This window comes from Hyperolius riggenbachi, chromosome 3, assembly GCF_040937935.1.
Source record: "Hyperolius riggenbachi isolate aHypRig1 chromosome 3, aHypRig1.pri, whole genome shotgun sequence".
NCBI classification, from domain to species: domain Eukaryota; kingdom Metazoa; phylum Chordata; class Amphibia; order Anura; family Hyperoliidae; genus Hyperolius; species Hyperolius riggenbachi.
Genome location: NC_090648.1, coordinates 344,024,935 through 344,042,344, shown reverse-complemented (window position 1 = coordinate 344,042,344; position 17,410 = coordinate 344,024,935). Strand labels below are relative to the sequence as shown.

The 17,410-nt window shown below is 41.9% G+C and overlaps 1 protein-coding gene across 5 annotated transcripts in view; it reads right to left on the bottom strand.

Annotated features, from left to right (window-relative positions):
• The window catches only part of CCDC87 (coiled-coil domain containing 87), a 75,932-nt gene that overhangs the window by 33,546 nt on the left and 24,976 nt on the right, over positions 1-17,410 (bottom strand). For all 5 annotated transcript variants that reach the window (XM_068276992.1, XM_068276995.1, XM_068276994.1 and 2 more), the window contains exons 9-14: positions 16,509-16,663; positions 13,408-13,549; positions 11,538-11,738; positions 8,053-8,169; positions 6,043-6,179; positions 2,824-2,944 (exon numbers count right to left, since the gene is read on the bottom strand). In XM_068276992.1, coding sequence (XP_068133093.1) covers positions 2,824-2,944; positions 6,043-6,179; positions 8,053-8,169; positions 11,538-11,738; positions 13,408-13,549; positions 16,509-16,663 — 873 coding nt within the window. The remainder of the gene's footprint in view (positions 1-2,823; positions 2,945-6,042; positions 6,180-8,052; positions 8,170-11,537; positions 11,739-13,407; positions 13,550-16,508; positions 16,664-17,410) is intronic.

Below are 17,410 nucleotides of genomic sequence, written 5' to 3'. Positions count from 1 at the left end.
TCTGTGAGGGCCTCAGAGGTTGTCTAAGAGAATATTGAGAGCAACAACACAGTGAAGTCCAAAAAAACACACAAGACAGGTCAGGGATCAAGTTATTGAGAAATTTAAAGCAGGCTTAGGCTACAAAAAGATTTCCAAAGCCTTGAACATCCCACGGAGCACTGTTCAAGCGATCATTCAGAAATGGAAGGAGTGTGGCACAACTGTACACCTACCAAGACAAGGCCATCCACCTAAACTCACAGGCCGAACAAAGAGAGCGCTGATCAGAAATGCAGTCAAGAGGCCCATGGTGACTCTGGACGAGCTGCAGAGATCTACAGCTCAGGTGGGAGACTCTGTCCATAGGACAACTATTAGTCATGCACTGTACAAAGTTGGCCTTTATGGAAGAGTGGCAAGCAGAAAGACATTGTTAACAGAAAGCATAAGAAGTCCCGTTTGCAGTTTGCCACAAGCCATGTGGGGGACACCGCAACCATGTGGAAGAAGGTGCTCTGGTCAGATGAGACCAAAATGGAACTTTTTGGCCAAAATGCAAAACGCTATGTGTGGCGGAAAACTAACACTGCACATCACTCTGAACACACCATCCCCACTGTCAAATATGGTGGTGGCAGCATCATGCTCGGGGGGTGCATCTCTTCAGCAGGGACAGGGAAGCTGGTCAGAGTTGATGGGAAGATGGATGGAGCCAAATACAGGGCAAACTTGGAAGAAAACCTCTTGGAGACTGCAAAAGACTTGAGACTGGGGTGGAGATTCACCTTCCAGCAGGACAATGACCCTAAACATAAAGCCAGGGCAACAATGGAATGGTTTAAAACAAAACATATCTATGTGTTAGAATGGCCCAGTCAAAGTCCAGATCTAAATCCAATCGAGAATCTGTGGCAAGATCTGAAAACTGATGTTCACAAACGCTGTCCATCTAATCTGACTGAGGTGGAGCTGTTTTGCAAAGAAGAATGGGAAAATATTTCAGTCTCTAGATGTGCAAAGCTGGTAGAGACATACTCTAAAAGACTGGCAGCTGTAATTGCAGCAAAAGGTGGTTCTACAAAGTATTGACTCAGGGGGCCGAATAATTACGCACACCCCACTTTGCAGTTATTTATTTGTAATTTTTGTATTTGTATTTGTTTGGAATCATGTATGATTTTCGTTCCACTTCTCATGTGTACAGCACTTTGTATTGGTCTTTCATGTGGAATTCCAATAAAATTGATTCATGTTTGTGGCAGTAATGTGACAAAATGTGGAAAACTTCAAGGGGGCCGAATACTTTTGCAACCCACTGTAATACATATCAGGAATATGGACTTTGTATATTAAAATTCACATTGACCCCTCCCTGGAGAGTCCTGCAGTGAGCAGGTGATGCTGGCCCCGCCTCTTCTTCCATGTGACTGCACTTTGGTGTCTGCACTGGTGCATAGGCTGGAGAATGGCATCAGAGTGGGTGTGCCTGAACATCCACCACAGTGATGGCGGACACTAGAGAAGGTCAGGAGTCGTGCAAGTGGAGAGGTGAGACTTTAACACTGAGCACAGGTAATGAGGGAATACCTAAACACTTGGGGGGGAGGGGGGTGGAGACCGGCCGGGGGCCTGCTGGGTCCATCACGATATTGAATACCAATACCGCCACACTCCAGATCGTTCCTGATCATTCCATTCAACCAATTTCAACCGGAAATCTAAAGCATAATTGATTGGTTGGCCATGTTGTGGCACCAATTCTCTTCTAATTTGATAAAATTATTGGATCAGAAGATTAATCAGGCCGCAATATCGAGTAATGTATGGGCACCCTTTGTGTGCATACGCACATTCAATTTTAATTAACCAACGTTTGGCTGATTTTACCACTTACATGTACTATGAGGGCCAACAGATTTTGAATACTATGACACAGATTGTGTAGGTAAGTATTCATACTACATCTAGGTAGTAAAATTGGCCAGTGATTATAAAATCTATATTGGATGTGTATGCACTCTTACTCGAGCAGAGAACAGGAGTCATGAATTTTGTATTTAGATTAATATACATGTAGAGATAGTCCCTACTTACAAACAACCTGAGTTAACCGTTTCAGTGATACAAAGTGGCCTCCATGTACAAAATATATATTACTGTTTTTTCATGACATATATTTTTTTATTACATATTTTTGTAGTTAAATGTTACAGTATTGTAAAGTATTGTCATTATTAGGAAGACATGCATGCTTGCATCTTCACTAGACACTGACAGACATCAGGGGCATAACTAGAGGGGAGCAGGGGGGCCCAGAGATGCGGGGGGGCATTTACTGACCTTCCCCTCCTCCAATACAGGGGACTATACTGCAGATCGGGTGTTTTTGTGGCTACACTTGTATTGCTGTCAATATCATGATGGCCACACTTGTTTTATGACCCTCGTGAGATGGGCCGCAAGGGAAGGGGTGTGAATATTGGGGGGGGGGGGGGCATCAAAGTTTCCCTGAAGGGCACCATGAATTGAAGTTACCCTACTGACAGCCATGATAGCCCATCAGTCAGTAGGCACATATGATTTCAGCTGACAGACCAAACACTCTCCATCCAGCATGCCCATGTGTGGGAGACAGCAGAGAACTAGAGGTCACCGTTATGCATAATTTATTTAAAGTAATGTTATATTAAATACATAAAAATGTGCCTGAACTGGCATGTACAAGTGAAACATGTTCAGTGAAAAAATAGTAATACATTTTCATACTGGTCGGTTTTGCTGGTTACTGCATGTTCCAGCATTATTACATGTGCTAAAAGGAGATACAGGAAAAGATCATACCTGTGTGCTTATGTACTTCATATAGTCATCAGTGTTAACTACAGATTTCCACCAAGCAAGCCAGGAGCTATACATTCTAGTTGTTTCTTTTTCTTTGTCAACAGGCATGTTTGGAATAGTACTTGATAACAAAAGAAGGGAAACAAATGTGAACAATAACAAACAAGAAGTATATTAAATACATCAGTTATGGAACACTGTAGCAGGCAACTTTATGATGGATATAGGTACTACTGTGTGTTTCCTAGCATGCCATAACTAGCCGTTTGGACTTGGGTTAAATGTCTTACTGGAGCAGATGCTCTGGCTGAACTGCAGAAATAAGAGTGTTTATGCAAATATTTGATCAGCAGTAATGCTTTAATTATTGCACACATATGTACAAATTCAAGTAAATCAGGAATTGGATTCTTCAACACAGAAAAATGTGATATTTGGGTAAAAATTCATAGGTATCTGTTCCTCGCCAGAAATGCCATCACTGCTAATAAACGAAAAGCATACAGTGAAATTTGAAAAGTAAATCATTTTTATAAAACCCTTATTTTTTATTTCTTCTCCTTTACTGCAAATGTTGCAACACTATTTAAGGATGTAGAGACAATTTACCAGAATCCAGAGTCCTACTACTTCTAGAACTGCCTTAAAGGGAACTCTGAGGTGAGAAGAAAATGGAGGTTGCCATATTTACTACCTTTTAAGCAATTCACATTGCCTGGCTGCCTGTGTCTCTAATACTTTTAGCCATAGATCCGAACAAGCATGCAGCAGATCAGGTATTCTGACTCAGCTTTTACTAGATTAGCCATATGCTTGTTCCAAGGTTTTAACTCACACTACTTATGCCAGAAGATCAACAGGGCTGCCTGGAAAATGGCATTGTTTTCAAGAAAATAAATATGGCAGCCCCATATACCCCTCACCTCGGGTTCCCTTCAATGCCTCGCCTAGAAGACTGCACAGGGCCTGAGTCTGTTGCGGTCCCTGGCTATATACTAAGGTGTAGGTAAACTTTTGATACAAAAATGAAAATACTATTGACACACAAGCCATTTTGGTCAATTGGTCAATATTTTTGGCCATGACTGATCCTTTTCTCTGCACAGCTGTAGATGTGTCCGGCATGAATTCTTCCTTTTCATTGTCATGTTTCTGTGAAGTCAACAGCACTGAGAGACTGTTTGACTCTGTACTGTGATCTTCTTCTGTAAATACACTTCTGTCAGGGAAGCAGTGGGGGTTGCATTAGGGCCCGGTTCACACTGGCGCGGATGGAAAATGGATCCATGTAAAAACAGGTCAGTTTTTAAAATAATGAGTTTTCCATCTCCGACGCTCCGTTCCTTTAGCGTGCGGTCAATGCGACTCATTCATCGATCTGGGAAAATGACTACAGTTCCAAACTTGCGGTCCATCCAGCAGATCGTGCGGAATGGATCTGTTCAAACGAACCAATGTGAACGGATCCATAGGTTAACATTGGATCTGTTAGCATCTGTTTGAATCCGTTCCATTACGATACACTAAAGGTCCGTACACACGCCGGACTTTAGGCAACGACGGGTCCGTCGTTGCCTCCCGCTGGGTGGGCGTGCCAGCGACAGTCCGGCGTGTGTACGCTCTGTCGTCAGACTGATACGGCTGCAGAAACAGCCGTATCAGTCTGATGACAGAGCGTACACACGCCGGACTGTCGCTGGCACGCCCACCCAGCGGGAGGCAACGACGGACCCGTCGTTGCCTAAAGTCCGGCGTGTGTACGGACCTTAACGATCTGTTTTTTTAATGCCAGTGTGGCCCGGGTCTTAGCCTTTTAGTGTCTAGAGCAGCTGTCTGCTCTTACTTAGCAATCCCTGCCTGCATTTATACTCTGTAGAAGAACAAGATTTCTGGCACTGCAGCCAAAGGTATCCTCATTTTTTATTCTTGTATTCACAATTACATGCATGAAGAAATACATACTGTAAGTAGATGCTCCTTACCAAGTTCTGGCGCTGGGGTAAAGGGCAGTGGGTGTCGGGTATGAAAAGCCTAATGGCTGTCTCCCTCCTGCAGGCACTTCTTACGAGGCTGTGTCTTCCAAGGCAGCCTCAAAAGAAATGTCTGCCAGAGCGAAACTGGTAATATGCTGAAGAAGAACAAAATCAGTCATAGGAGTATAATGCATTACTGATCAGAGTCTACTTTTCAGTTATTTTAAAGAGAAACCGTAACCAAGGACTGAACTTCATCCCAATCAGTAGCTGATATCCCCTTTCCCATGAGAAATCTATTCCTTTAAACCGATCATCAGGGGGCTCTGTATAGCTGCTATTGTGTTGAAACCCCTCCCACAGTGTGATGTCAGGTCCATGGTGCTGACATCACACTGTGGGAGCCTTGTTGCATTGTGGGAAATAACAGCTGTTTCCAACCTCCAAAAAAAGCAAGCAGCAGCTACTTACATTGACATCACCTGCTAGCAGTAAAAATGTCATCATATGATAAATGTCAGAATGTAAATCAGGGAAAGGAAAGATTTTACAATGGGCAAATAGTGACTAAATCATTTATACATAATTATTGTAAAAATTTGTTCATTACGTTATTTTCACTTTTTTAAATTTTTTCTTTACAGTGAATGGGAACCGCATTTTTTTTAAAAATGAAGCAAATACTTACCTAAGGAGATGGAAGGCTCTGGGTCGTATAGAGCCTTCCGTCTTCTCTCTCGGTGCCCTCTATCCTGTGCTGGCTCCCCCCCGTTTCAATCCCCCACCGAAAGGGTATTTGGAAGTCTTCGGGAGCCGTGTCCTCCCAAAGACGTTCAGCTCCATACTGCACAGGCGTGAGTGTGCAAGAGAGCGTGCTTGTGCAGGTGCAGTACAGGGCCGCTCTTCTTCAGGAGCACTCGGGCTCCCTAAAGACTTCTAAAGCCTCCTTCGGCCGGGTTAAGCAGTATTTGACTAAATTAGTCAAATACTGCTACCGGGCGAGCCAGCACTGGAACGAGGGGACCAGGAGAGGAGCAGGAAGGCTCTATAGGACCCAGAGCCTTCCCTCTCCTTGGGTAAGTATCGGTCTCATTTTTTTAAATGCGGTTCCCATTCACTTTAAGCACACTAGCACTTTAACTTGTTGGTTTGATTTTGTAATGATACGACTGTTATATTAAATTGAAAGTGCAATTGAAACCTGTTGAAAAACTGGAATATATTGCAGCAGTATTTTCCCACTTACCTGTCACAATCATCAATAGCCGCCAGGGAATCTAGCTCTTTGTTGATCACTCTCTGGTTTGTTTTTTTGGTTAAAGTTGATGAAGCTGCGCACACAGAGAAATTCAATTTCGATGCATAGGGCTCAAATTCTAAATCCTTGAAATATAGAAACAGGACAAGAGTGTAAGAAAATGAATTATATTTGTCTAAAGATGGCCACTAACGATACAATTTGCCAAACAATTGTTTACAAACGATTCTTCCTATGAACGATCAGAAATTATCGTTGGGAACCACTAATGGAAAAAAAAATCTCCTAACCAATCCGATCAAAATACTTAAACTGATTTGATTTTCAGATCAATCCCGTCAATCTGATTGGATTGGTTAGGAGATTTTTGTACATTAGTGGTTCCAAACGATCATTTCCGACCGTTCACACCAAGAATCGTTTGTAAACGATCATTAGGCAAATTGTATCATTAGTGGCAACCTTTAAGGTGCCCATGGACAGTACAATTTTTTTATCAGATGCAATGTTCTGATGCACTTTTTTACGATCGAATTGTACAGAAAACTGCGCAGTGTGTGCCAAAACTTGATGTAAAATGATTCCATGGATGACTGGAACAGAAAATGTAATCAATCCAAAAGTTGGATTTTGCAATTGTATCTGAAGAGAGAAAATGCCCTAATTGACCCGTTTATAGGAACAATCGAGAATTACCTTCCAAACACTTACGATCATAAAAAGTGTGTCAAAAGATCTCATCTGATAAAAAAATTGTACCGTTCATGGGCACCTTAAGCTGACCGTACACTGGTAGATTAATCTGGCAGATAAGTCACAACTCACCAACTGTGGAGGTGAACACTAAGTAAATGAGCAGTGAGGGGCAGTGAAGTCTCACTAAAATAACTTTAAACACGCTACTTGCATTGTGGATATCATACTTTTTTCTTAATGCCTGATTTCACACAAAAAAATTTTGAAATCTCACCCAGATCTCGTACTTCACTGTTTGGATATGTGAAAAAATAAAGGTGATGAACTACAGTCAACATGTACACATAAGATTTCTGTCTCAAAACAATCATTCGGAGTGACAGGTTGCTAAAAACTCCTAGTAGGGGGACTTGCTGTTCGTCCCTGCTGTGTTTTAGGGCCCATTTCCACTAGAGTGGAAATTGGACATAATCCACAGTTTCCCCGCAGGCAAAGGGGAAACTCTGCCATAGGGGATAATGCTGCCCCCGTCCAAATCACTTGCCATAGCAATTCAGGTGACATTGCAGTAAGTTTTCGTGAGAGTGGCAGCGAATCCCATAGCCATGCATGGCGTGCTTCTGGGATTCGGCTGTGTACTCGCAGAATAGGAATTGCTGCCGCGTCTCACAGGATGCGCGGCGGCTAGTGGAAAACGGGGCCTTAAGAAGAGGAGAAGACAAGCAGGACAAAGCTGATGCTTTGAGGTTGCACAGTGCCGACCACGTAAGCCCCTGAGTTGGGCATCGCTATAGCACTAGTGCTATAGTGCACGCCTCACACATGGGTGATTTGGGGTTTCAGTGATCAAATTACCCCAAATTACTTCTCCCTCTGAGTTGCTACAACTTGGAGGGGGAATCGTTTTTTACACTGCAGGGAATTTCAGTGGCATCGGGGTGAGCTGTCAGGCTCACCCTGTGCCCCCCACACTGAAAAGTGCTGTAGTGGTCATTTGAGCATTTTCCAGCTTCACAAACTCCGTATTAAAAGACAAATATTACCATGGGACACTTTTACACACACTAGACTGTGACCCGAGTTGATCATGACCAATTGTTTTAGGTGAACAAAATCTAGTGTGTGTACACAGTTAACATATTTCACCCCACATATCATATTGCACTATTCAGCCACCTAGCTGCCAACAGAATGTGTTAGAAAATATACTCATCTCTACTTCCGATATATTGGCAGTGACTGATGAGTCAATAATTTACCTTGGCGATGTGTGATCCAGTAAACATAAAACAGCTGTTATACCTGGTCAAATCTCAGGTGATTTGTTGAAAGGTTTTTCACAAGCTCTGTATAAACTTCCTCCAGCTCCTGCCCAACATACAAGTTCCTATCCAGCTTCTGCACAGTAGCAGCTTCAATCTGCAACACAAATAGCTCTTAGAAAAACAGAAACAGAAATGTTTTTCAGCAACAAGCAATGGCACAAAAAAAGATAATCAGGCATGCGGTACAGTTAGGCTGTGTGCCCACTTGAGCAGAGAAGGGACATTTTCCGTCCTTTCTCCACTCATCGGTAACGGACACTGAACGGCTCTTTTTTTATAAATAGGAGCTGTTCACACTTGTCACGCTGCAACGGATCTGCGAGATCCGTTGCAGTAAGTGGACCGCACTTCTGTGCAGTCTGTGATAATCCCGAGTCAGGCGGATGCGTTTCTCCATATAGCCTATGGGGGAGCGCATCTGCCCCAGGCTCCACCCGGGAACACAGTATTGGAGCGGAGATTACACTCCTCTCCCGCTGACCACGCGTGATCCAGCAGCAGGTGGAAACAGAGCCTGAGTCTCTTTCACACAGTCTGCTGAAGTGCATGCTTAGCATGCAGTTCAGCCTCCAATCTGAAAGCCATTGAGCAACTTTTGGATGCAATTTCATGCAACCAAATGCTTACCTCCCAACTTTTTAAGATGAGAAAGAGGGACACTTAATCCATGCCCCCACCACACCCCTAATCACGATCCTGGAACAAGTCTAGTCACGCATACCATGAAGATTTCATAAGAAAAATATGTTGTTTTCACACCATACTGGTCCTTTCTATCCTGGTTCATTTTCCTTCATATTGCCATTTGAAAATAAGAAATATATCAATTTAAAGGATGGGAATAAAGTTTAGAGTTAATTAAACACATTGTTCTGTAAAAAAACAAAACCATATATTTACATAGATCTGTACATCAAACCTGAAAGAGGGACAAATGAGGGAGAAAGTGGGACAGAGGGACTGTTCCTCCAGAAGAGGGACATTTGGGAGCTATGCCGAATGCATTTGTGACCCCATATGATGGCACCATTTTAAATATGGTACAGTATCAAAAGGAAACCGAATCACGTGACATCTGAGTGTGATTAAAGCAGCGCTCAGATGTGACTCCAGGAGACGGATGCTTTCCATTTACCTGTACTAAGCACTTCCCAGCACCACGCCCATGGACATTCTGATTGATCAATCAATTCCACAGAATCGACCGATCGATGGCTGAAATCGACTAGTGTATGGGCCCCTTTAAGCTTTCTACACGTTAGACCATTCTCAGCTGAGGCAGACATTTGTGCTGTCAGATAATGTAGTCCGTGCCTTGACTAACTCCACTGTTCTCATTCTTTACCTCTCCTGCTCCGTTGTGTGCGGCACATCATCCCTACTCCTCCCTCTATAGTAACAGAATGTGTCACTAAGCTACAGGCTAGCAACACATTGGTACAGCTTTGGCCCCGAACTGTCGTCCGAGGGATGGAGTCCCTGTCCCTGCTGGGCAACAGTCCTTGTAAAACTGGCCACTAACAATACAATATTTTTCATCCAATCTTACCATTTCTATGTAATATAAGGTAACTGCCTAAATTAACCATTCAATATATTCACTCAATTTACTACATAGATTTGGTAAAATTGGCTGATTAGTGCACGAGGCTTAACCATCACCCACACTTTGTTCCCATCCACCTGTCTTCTAGTCTTCACTGTCTGCTTGTCTGACCTTTCCCCACTTCCTGACCTGTGGTTTGCAGAAGCCGACACTAGTGGCTAACCTCCTGAAATCACCCCACCCTCCACCCCCACCCAATGTTAACAGCTTTATCTCAAAAAAGATCAGAGAACTTTACTGTTTAGATCCACAAAAAGAATATGAGGTAATGCCGTTTCCACAATTTGATGAAAGCAAAATGATGAACCCTGTGACATTAGATTCTGCAGCTGGAATCAGTAAGGTGGGATGGGATTGTGCAACAGCAAAATAATCTTATCTAGATAGCATTGTGCAATACGGTGGTGTAGTGGATAACGCTTAATTTGCAGTGCAAAGATTTCCAGATCAAATATGGGCCAGGGCACTATCTGCATGGAGTTTGTATGTTCTCCCCATGTTTGCACGGGATTCTTCTGGACACTTTGGTTTTCTCCCACATTACAAAAACATACAGATAAGTGAACTGGTTCCACAAAAGTGACCTCAGTTTAAAATAAGGACATAACATTGCAAATATGATAGAGATTACACTGTGAGCTCCTCTGACAGACTGGTAGTGACAAGACTATATACTGTGTAAGTTGTCAGCGCTATATGAACACACAATAAACTAGGCATACATAGCATGACAAAGGTTAAAGCAATTTTTTTTTCAGTGCATAGTTATTTGAAATACTTACCTCAAAGTATCAGCGTGTAGATCTCTCGAAATGTAATTTGTTGTCATTCAGAACAAATCAGGTTACAAGCTTCCCTTCAGTTTTCTCTGGTAAAAGACTGCCATCTGCAGGCAAATCTTGGAATTTCAAATCTAATGTTTAACAGAATATGTAGAAAACACTCATATTTACCCAGAAGCACTAAGAACTTATAAGGGGCACAAACAAAACTATGTTGTTTTAAGAAGGTAATTTTATATTAAATATAAAGTTGCAAAACTTTCTTCCCAGGAACTATTTTTGGACAGGCTAGATTTATAGAGATCTCTATGGGAGTCTTTAGATGACTGACTTCTCGGACCTACATCAAGCCATTCAGTGTGGCGGTGCCCAATGCCTGCTGAATACCAAGATGCCACGATTTAAAAATGGGTACAGGTGATGGACTTCACTTTGGTGAGTAGGACTGGCGTACCTGTACTAATCTGCAACTACTCGGTTTTCTTGTGGCTCACAGCGATATTATTTCTTTGCTGCTGTTCAACAACAGAGAGGGCCCTCTCTGAAAAAAGTAAGATCCAGAAAAAATATACAAAATAATTTTTTTTTAAGAGAGATAGAGGACCTTGTAATTGCTTAAAGTAATCCTGTATTTGTGTTGTATGAACTACTTGTAAGGCACATAAAGGAGTTGTACCTATTCCCTCCCAGGTACCTGTCACTAATTCGGGAGTTAGGGAAACATTGCGCTACCTTTCATATTCTTAAAGATCCATGTTAGCTTCGGGCAGTCCTTGCTTCCATAGACTAACCCTAGATGGCATGTACATGCTCTTCAATGCGCTAGTATAAGAGGGCTAGAACCAGCTGGAACTAGGCAGCAGCAACACAATCCTAATTACCAGCATGGCAGCAGGTGCCAGTTAAGGGAGGGCAGCATGGGATACTGAGCCATGCAGGATAGCCGAGGAGCATGCAGCAGTAGCCCTAATGTATATATTTTAAGCACTCAGCTGGGTTTAAATGATGGTATAATAAATAATTGCATACAATTCTATCAAATATTTGTCTATATGAAGTGAGTGTATTACATACCTCTGATGCAAAGTCGTTGTATATTGGTGGGTATTTCTGAATCTCAGTTAAATGTGTGAATATTCTGTCAGAGGCCTGAACATCCATTCTCCTGGCTAAAGGCCTGTTTGGGATCTGGACATCAATTGTGAAGCCTTGCGGGTGGGGAATCGTCTCTGTCTTCTGCTTTTCTTTTGGCCCATTTGATTTCTTATTTAAATCCTGAAGAATATCATTTTAAAAAAAAGTGTGACAAACATTCAGCATTTAATAAAATGTTTTACTGACCAATCATGATCTACATCTAAGGATACATGAATCATTGAACGTTTGCCATAGGCTAGATTTGTACTGCCTCATGGTTCTGTAAGGCCCCATTCACAAATGAAACCGTTGCGGGAGTGATTTTTCCGCAATTTTACACGGAAAAATCACTGGACACTGCAGCGATTTTTCCCACGATCCCGTTTAGTGCTTCTATAGCCGGGAAATTGCCTGAAAATGGTGCAGGCTACCCGTTTGCATTTGGCGATAACGCAAATCGCCCAAGTAAGAACGGGCGCATAGGGTTTTATTACACTAGCGCTTTCAAAAGCGCTAGCATTTGAGCGTTTTGCCGAAATTGCCGGCACAACGCTCTAGTGTGAATGAGGCCTAAGGGCTGGTTCACATTGTTGCTTTCAGCAATGCATCTATGCCACTGCTGACTAGGCATTTACATTACATTTAGTATACCTGTCCTGATCACAGCAGTGCAGTGTAGTGCCCAAACTGCTCCAGCCAGCAGCATTCTGGTGTACAGGAAAGCATGTCCTGATTTAGTTATATGGAATAGGGGCAAACCACTGCATTTAGCAGCATATTGCTGTACACCACACTTCCACAAATGTTGCATTGTGTGAACAGGACCTAACAGTAAATGAAAAGGATAAATGGATGTAAAACATACCAGAACAAACCTAAAACTGCCCTGATCTAAAATGTAAGGCAGCACGGTGGCGCAGTGGTTAGCGCTCTTGCCTTGCAGCGCTGGGTCCCCGGTTTGAATCCCAGCCAGGTCAGCATCTGCAAGGAGTTTGTACGTTTTCCCCGTGTCTGTGCGGGTTTCCCCCAGACACTCCAGTTTCCTCCCACACCCAAAAAACATACAGTTAAGTTAATTGGCTTCCCCCTAAATTGGCCCTAGACTACAAAACATACACTACACAAAATAGGGCTATGGTAGGGACTAGATTGTGGGCTCCTTCGAGGGACAGTTAGTGACAAGACTATATATACTCTGTACAGCACTGCAGAAGATGTCGGCACTATATAAATACTAAATAATAATAGTTTTAATGCATTAATGATTTTTGCTAAGCAAACAAGCAGGTCTGCACAGCCTCAACTGCTCGTTCGCATCTTGCCAGGAGAGGATGAGAGCATGGTTGGACCAACTGGGGTGTCATGTGCCAACACTGTACAGCTGCACTTGTCATCAGCTGTACTATTTCAAATGCCCCCCCCCTCCCATAGCAGACCCGAACTCTTGCACAGCACACAATGAAAAGTCTTTATTCCACATATAGTTGCTGAAGAAATTCACTGCTCAGTTGTCTGTTTGTTTAGTCAGATCAAAATGTCTAATTAGTTCAGCTGTGAATGGACTTTATGACCTCTGCCAAGGCAGTCCTGCATGTACAGTAAACACTGAGTATTAACCCTTTCAGTAGTCCCTGCAAAGTGAAACCAAGTTAAAACTTCAGGATTTCCATAGATTGTATTCTCTCTTTTTTATTCTGTATTGTCCTAATGAACTTTATTTAAACAGAATATTTAACAGCATAATGCACAGAACTCAAAGACACAACTAAAACATCCAAAATGATACAATCAGCCGGGACATAACCACCTGCAATAATGCCTCCATTTTCTGCCGTTTAGCAGTATTCCTGTATCCAGGACCTATAGCTCTTATTAACGGAGGAATTTCTTCATCAGAAGATTGACTTTCTTCATGATGAGATCTCTGCAATGTTGAATCCTGTATTAATCTAAAAAAAAAAAAAAAAAAAACAGTCAAGAATCCTCCCTAAAAACATTTTGATGCTTAGTAACTATAAATAAAAACAGATAATGATGTAATGAGATGATGAGATGTAATAATTTACTAGCCATGCAAACTCTATATTTTCTTGGCAATAATAAAGACAACGCATGATATGGCTGAAACCAAGAAATATTGTAGTATTTTTATTAAAGGACCAATATCGCAAAAAATTGTAAGATTTTAAATACATGTAAACACATACAAATAAGAAGTACATTTCCTCCACATTAAAATGAGCCATAAATTACTTTTCTCCCATCTTGCTGTCACTCACAGTAGGTGGTAGAAATCTGACCAAACCGACAGGTTTTGATCTAGTCCATCTCTTCATGGGAGATTCTCAGCATGGCCTTTATTTTTTATAAAGACACCCCTTGAAAAAGGATTCATATAAAGATGCTGGCCAGCCTCCCTGCTCGCTGCACACTTTTTTAGCAGTTGGACGGAGCAACTGCCAAGTGCTTTTGAAAATAAAGAAAATTCTGAAAATCCCCTATGAAGAGATGGGCTAGTCCGAAACTTGTTGGTTCACTCAGATATCTACTACCTACTAAAATGAACAGCAAAAGAGGAGAAAAGTAATTTATGGCTCGTTTTACTCTGGACAAAATGTACTTTCTATTTGGATGTATTTACATGTATTTTAATTTTTACAATTTTCACGATAGTGGTCCTTTAATGTTTGTTCATTTGTAATGTGACATTGCTGACTACTCTAACCCTGTATGCAAAGACCTACATGGAAAGGGCACCTGAATGAGATGACAAGAATTTTAGTTCTGAGAGACAGATGTACAGAGAAATGTCAGACAGCATTGAGAAATGTTTCAGCAGTAGAAATTGTCAAGCATGAGTTAAGTGGAACAGAATGAAGCGGTTTTAATCTTTTTACTGAAATACTAACAAAGAAATTAGTATATAGGTAAGCAAAACCTTGGGCAGAAAACAATATAAATTAAAGAATAAGACACCCAAGTTAAGAAAACCTGATGTTATTTAAATGGAACCGTAATTGAGAGGGATATGGATGTTTCCTTTTAAACAATACTAGTTGCTTGTCAGTCCTGCTGATCTCATTGACCAAAGTAGTGGCTGAATCACACACCTGAAACAAGCATGCAGCTAATCCAGTCTGAGTTCAGTCAGAGCACCTGATCTGCATGCTTGTTCAGGGGCTGTGGCTAAAAGTATTAGAGACACAGGATCAGCAGGAGAGTCAGGCGTGGTATTATTTTAAAAGAAAAATACATATCCCTCTCAGTTTAGGTTCCCTTTAAGGCTCACCATACATTGTAAACTGAAATATGTGTTTTTGCATCAGAACAGGCTCTACAAGGCATCTGGAGTTAGTACACTATAGAAGACAAGACAAATAGCATTTGTCTCGCTTTTCTCCTGGCTGACTCAAAACGCCAGAGGTGCAGCCACTAGGGTGTGCTCTACAGGCACTACCAGTGTTAGAGTCTTGCCCAAGGTCTCCTCACTGAATAGGCTTACTGAACAGGAAGAGCCCTTAACCATTACACCATCCAGCCACTAGAAGATGCCATGAGGAACTTCCTGTAATAATAACTTATGACTAGGTCTTGTGCTGATCCTCTGCTGCTAAAGCTTGGTGCACACATCCAATTTTGATTGGCCAATGTCTAATTTTACCACTTCCATATAGTATATTGAATACAGATTTTGAATACTATGAACCGATTGTGCAGGTAAGCTCTCATTCTACTTGCAGGTGGTAATAAAATTGGCCCGTGACTGGACAATCAAAATTGGATGTGTGTACGCACCCTTACACATTAAATCTCTGAGTAAATATCTCAATTTTGATTAGACATTAGCTGACCAATTTTACCGCTCCTTGTAGTATCAGCGTTTACCTACACAATATGTTCATTTTATTTCAAATCTGTTGACCTTCATACTACATAGAGGTGGTAAAAATAGCCAGTGGTTGGCCAATCATAAGTGAAAGTATCTACCAGGCTTAAAGTGGTCTGAAAGCCAGCATTTCTAGTTTGCGCTAAAAGATTCCTTACAGCTTTAAAGTTACTATCCCATAAATGTTTTTGTAGCAGAACATCACTAAAATGGTTAAACAAAGCACTTTGTCCTGCTATGGAAAGGCTATTCAGCTTTAAATCTGCATCCAGACTGGAAATAACAGTATCTTTGTTAACATTCCAATGTTGTTACATTGCGTGTAAACACAGTGTAACAACTGAAAACAAGCTCTTTGTGAAGCTCTCTCTGCTTCAGGACACACAGAGTTCAGAACAGCTCACTAAAAGATTTTAATATATACCGTAATAAAAAGCAGTTGGAATAAAATGCAATGGCAGCTTTCAGGGCAAGATAAACTACCACTTTAGAAACTTGTAATTTGTAGATAGACAATATTACTTATGCACAAAAGCAAATATGACAACTGTATGATTAATAAAAAGTAGGAAAACACATTTTTATTGAATGTTATGTCAGAGTTTCAGACCATTTTAAGTATGTATACCAGACTTTATGCCTGGTTCACACTTTCAATTACGATTGGCCAATCACTGACCAATTTTACCACCTCCATATAGGATGAGGGTTTACCTACACAATCTGCTCATCTGTTGTCCTTCATACTACACGGAGGTGGTAAAATTGGTCAGTGGTTGGCCAATCATAAATGAAAGTGTGTACCAGGGCTTAAGTATGAAAACATATTTACTGATATTCTAAACCATAGTAGCAGCGTGCTTAATCCAAGGGAACTAGTATTTTCTAAAAAGGAAATAAAAATGGCAGCCTCCACCTTCATCTCAGTTCAGGATTCCTCAAAGAACACATACTGTATGATCATACACATTTGATTATAAATGATGCATAATAGTATGGTATAAAGACTGAGGACCCGATACCTTCTTAAATCATCAGATATGGGGTTCTCCTTCTCCTCCTCTGTCTGTGATGTACTGGCAATCTCTGGGCACTCAGCAGCATATGGTTTAAATGTTATCCGCAGCTCTTCAGCCAGCAGATCACCAGTCCTCAGATTTGGGCAAGATGAGCATTTCTAGAATGACACAGTTGTATGACAGCATTTGTCAATATTTCCACATCTCATAGGATTCTCTAAAGAGTATTGGTCCTCAAACTAAGGCCAGCTGGCCGAATGCGGCCCCCTGAGCCCTTTTCACCAGCCCCCCACTCTCAAAATCTATTACTTATACATGCAGTCCACTGCATCTTAAATATCTGCGACCACATAAAGAATAGCAGTGCTGGCACCACCCATCCACATAGGTCCAATTGGACTGCAGGTTGTCACCTGGGTATGCTTCATTGTAGCAAAGATGTTCTTCGGGCGCCACAGGAATGGCTGCTTCTCCTCCGGAGGAGTTCTCCTCTGTTTTGCAGGACATACTAGCTGCACATGCTGTGTTGGGGGACATACTAGCTGCACATGCTGTGTTGGGGGACATACTATCTGCACAAGCTGTGTTGGGGGACATACTATCTGCACATGCTGTGTTGGGGTACATACTATCTGCACATGCTGTGTTGGGGACATACTGTCTGCACATGCTGTGTCGGGGGACATACTGTCTGCACATGCTGTGTTGGGGTACATACTATCTGCACATGCTGTGTTGGGGGACATACTGTCTGCACATGCTGTGTTGGGGGACATACTGTCTGCACATGCTGTGTTGGGGGACATACTTTCCGCACATGCTGTGTTGGGGGACATACTGTCTGCACATGCTGTGTTGGGGGACATACTGTCTGCACATGCTGTGTTGGGGGGCATACTGTCTGC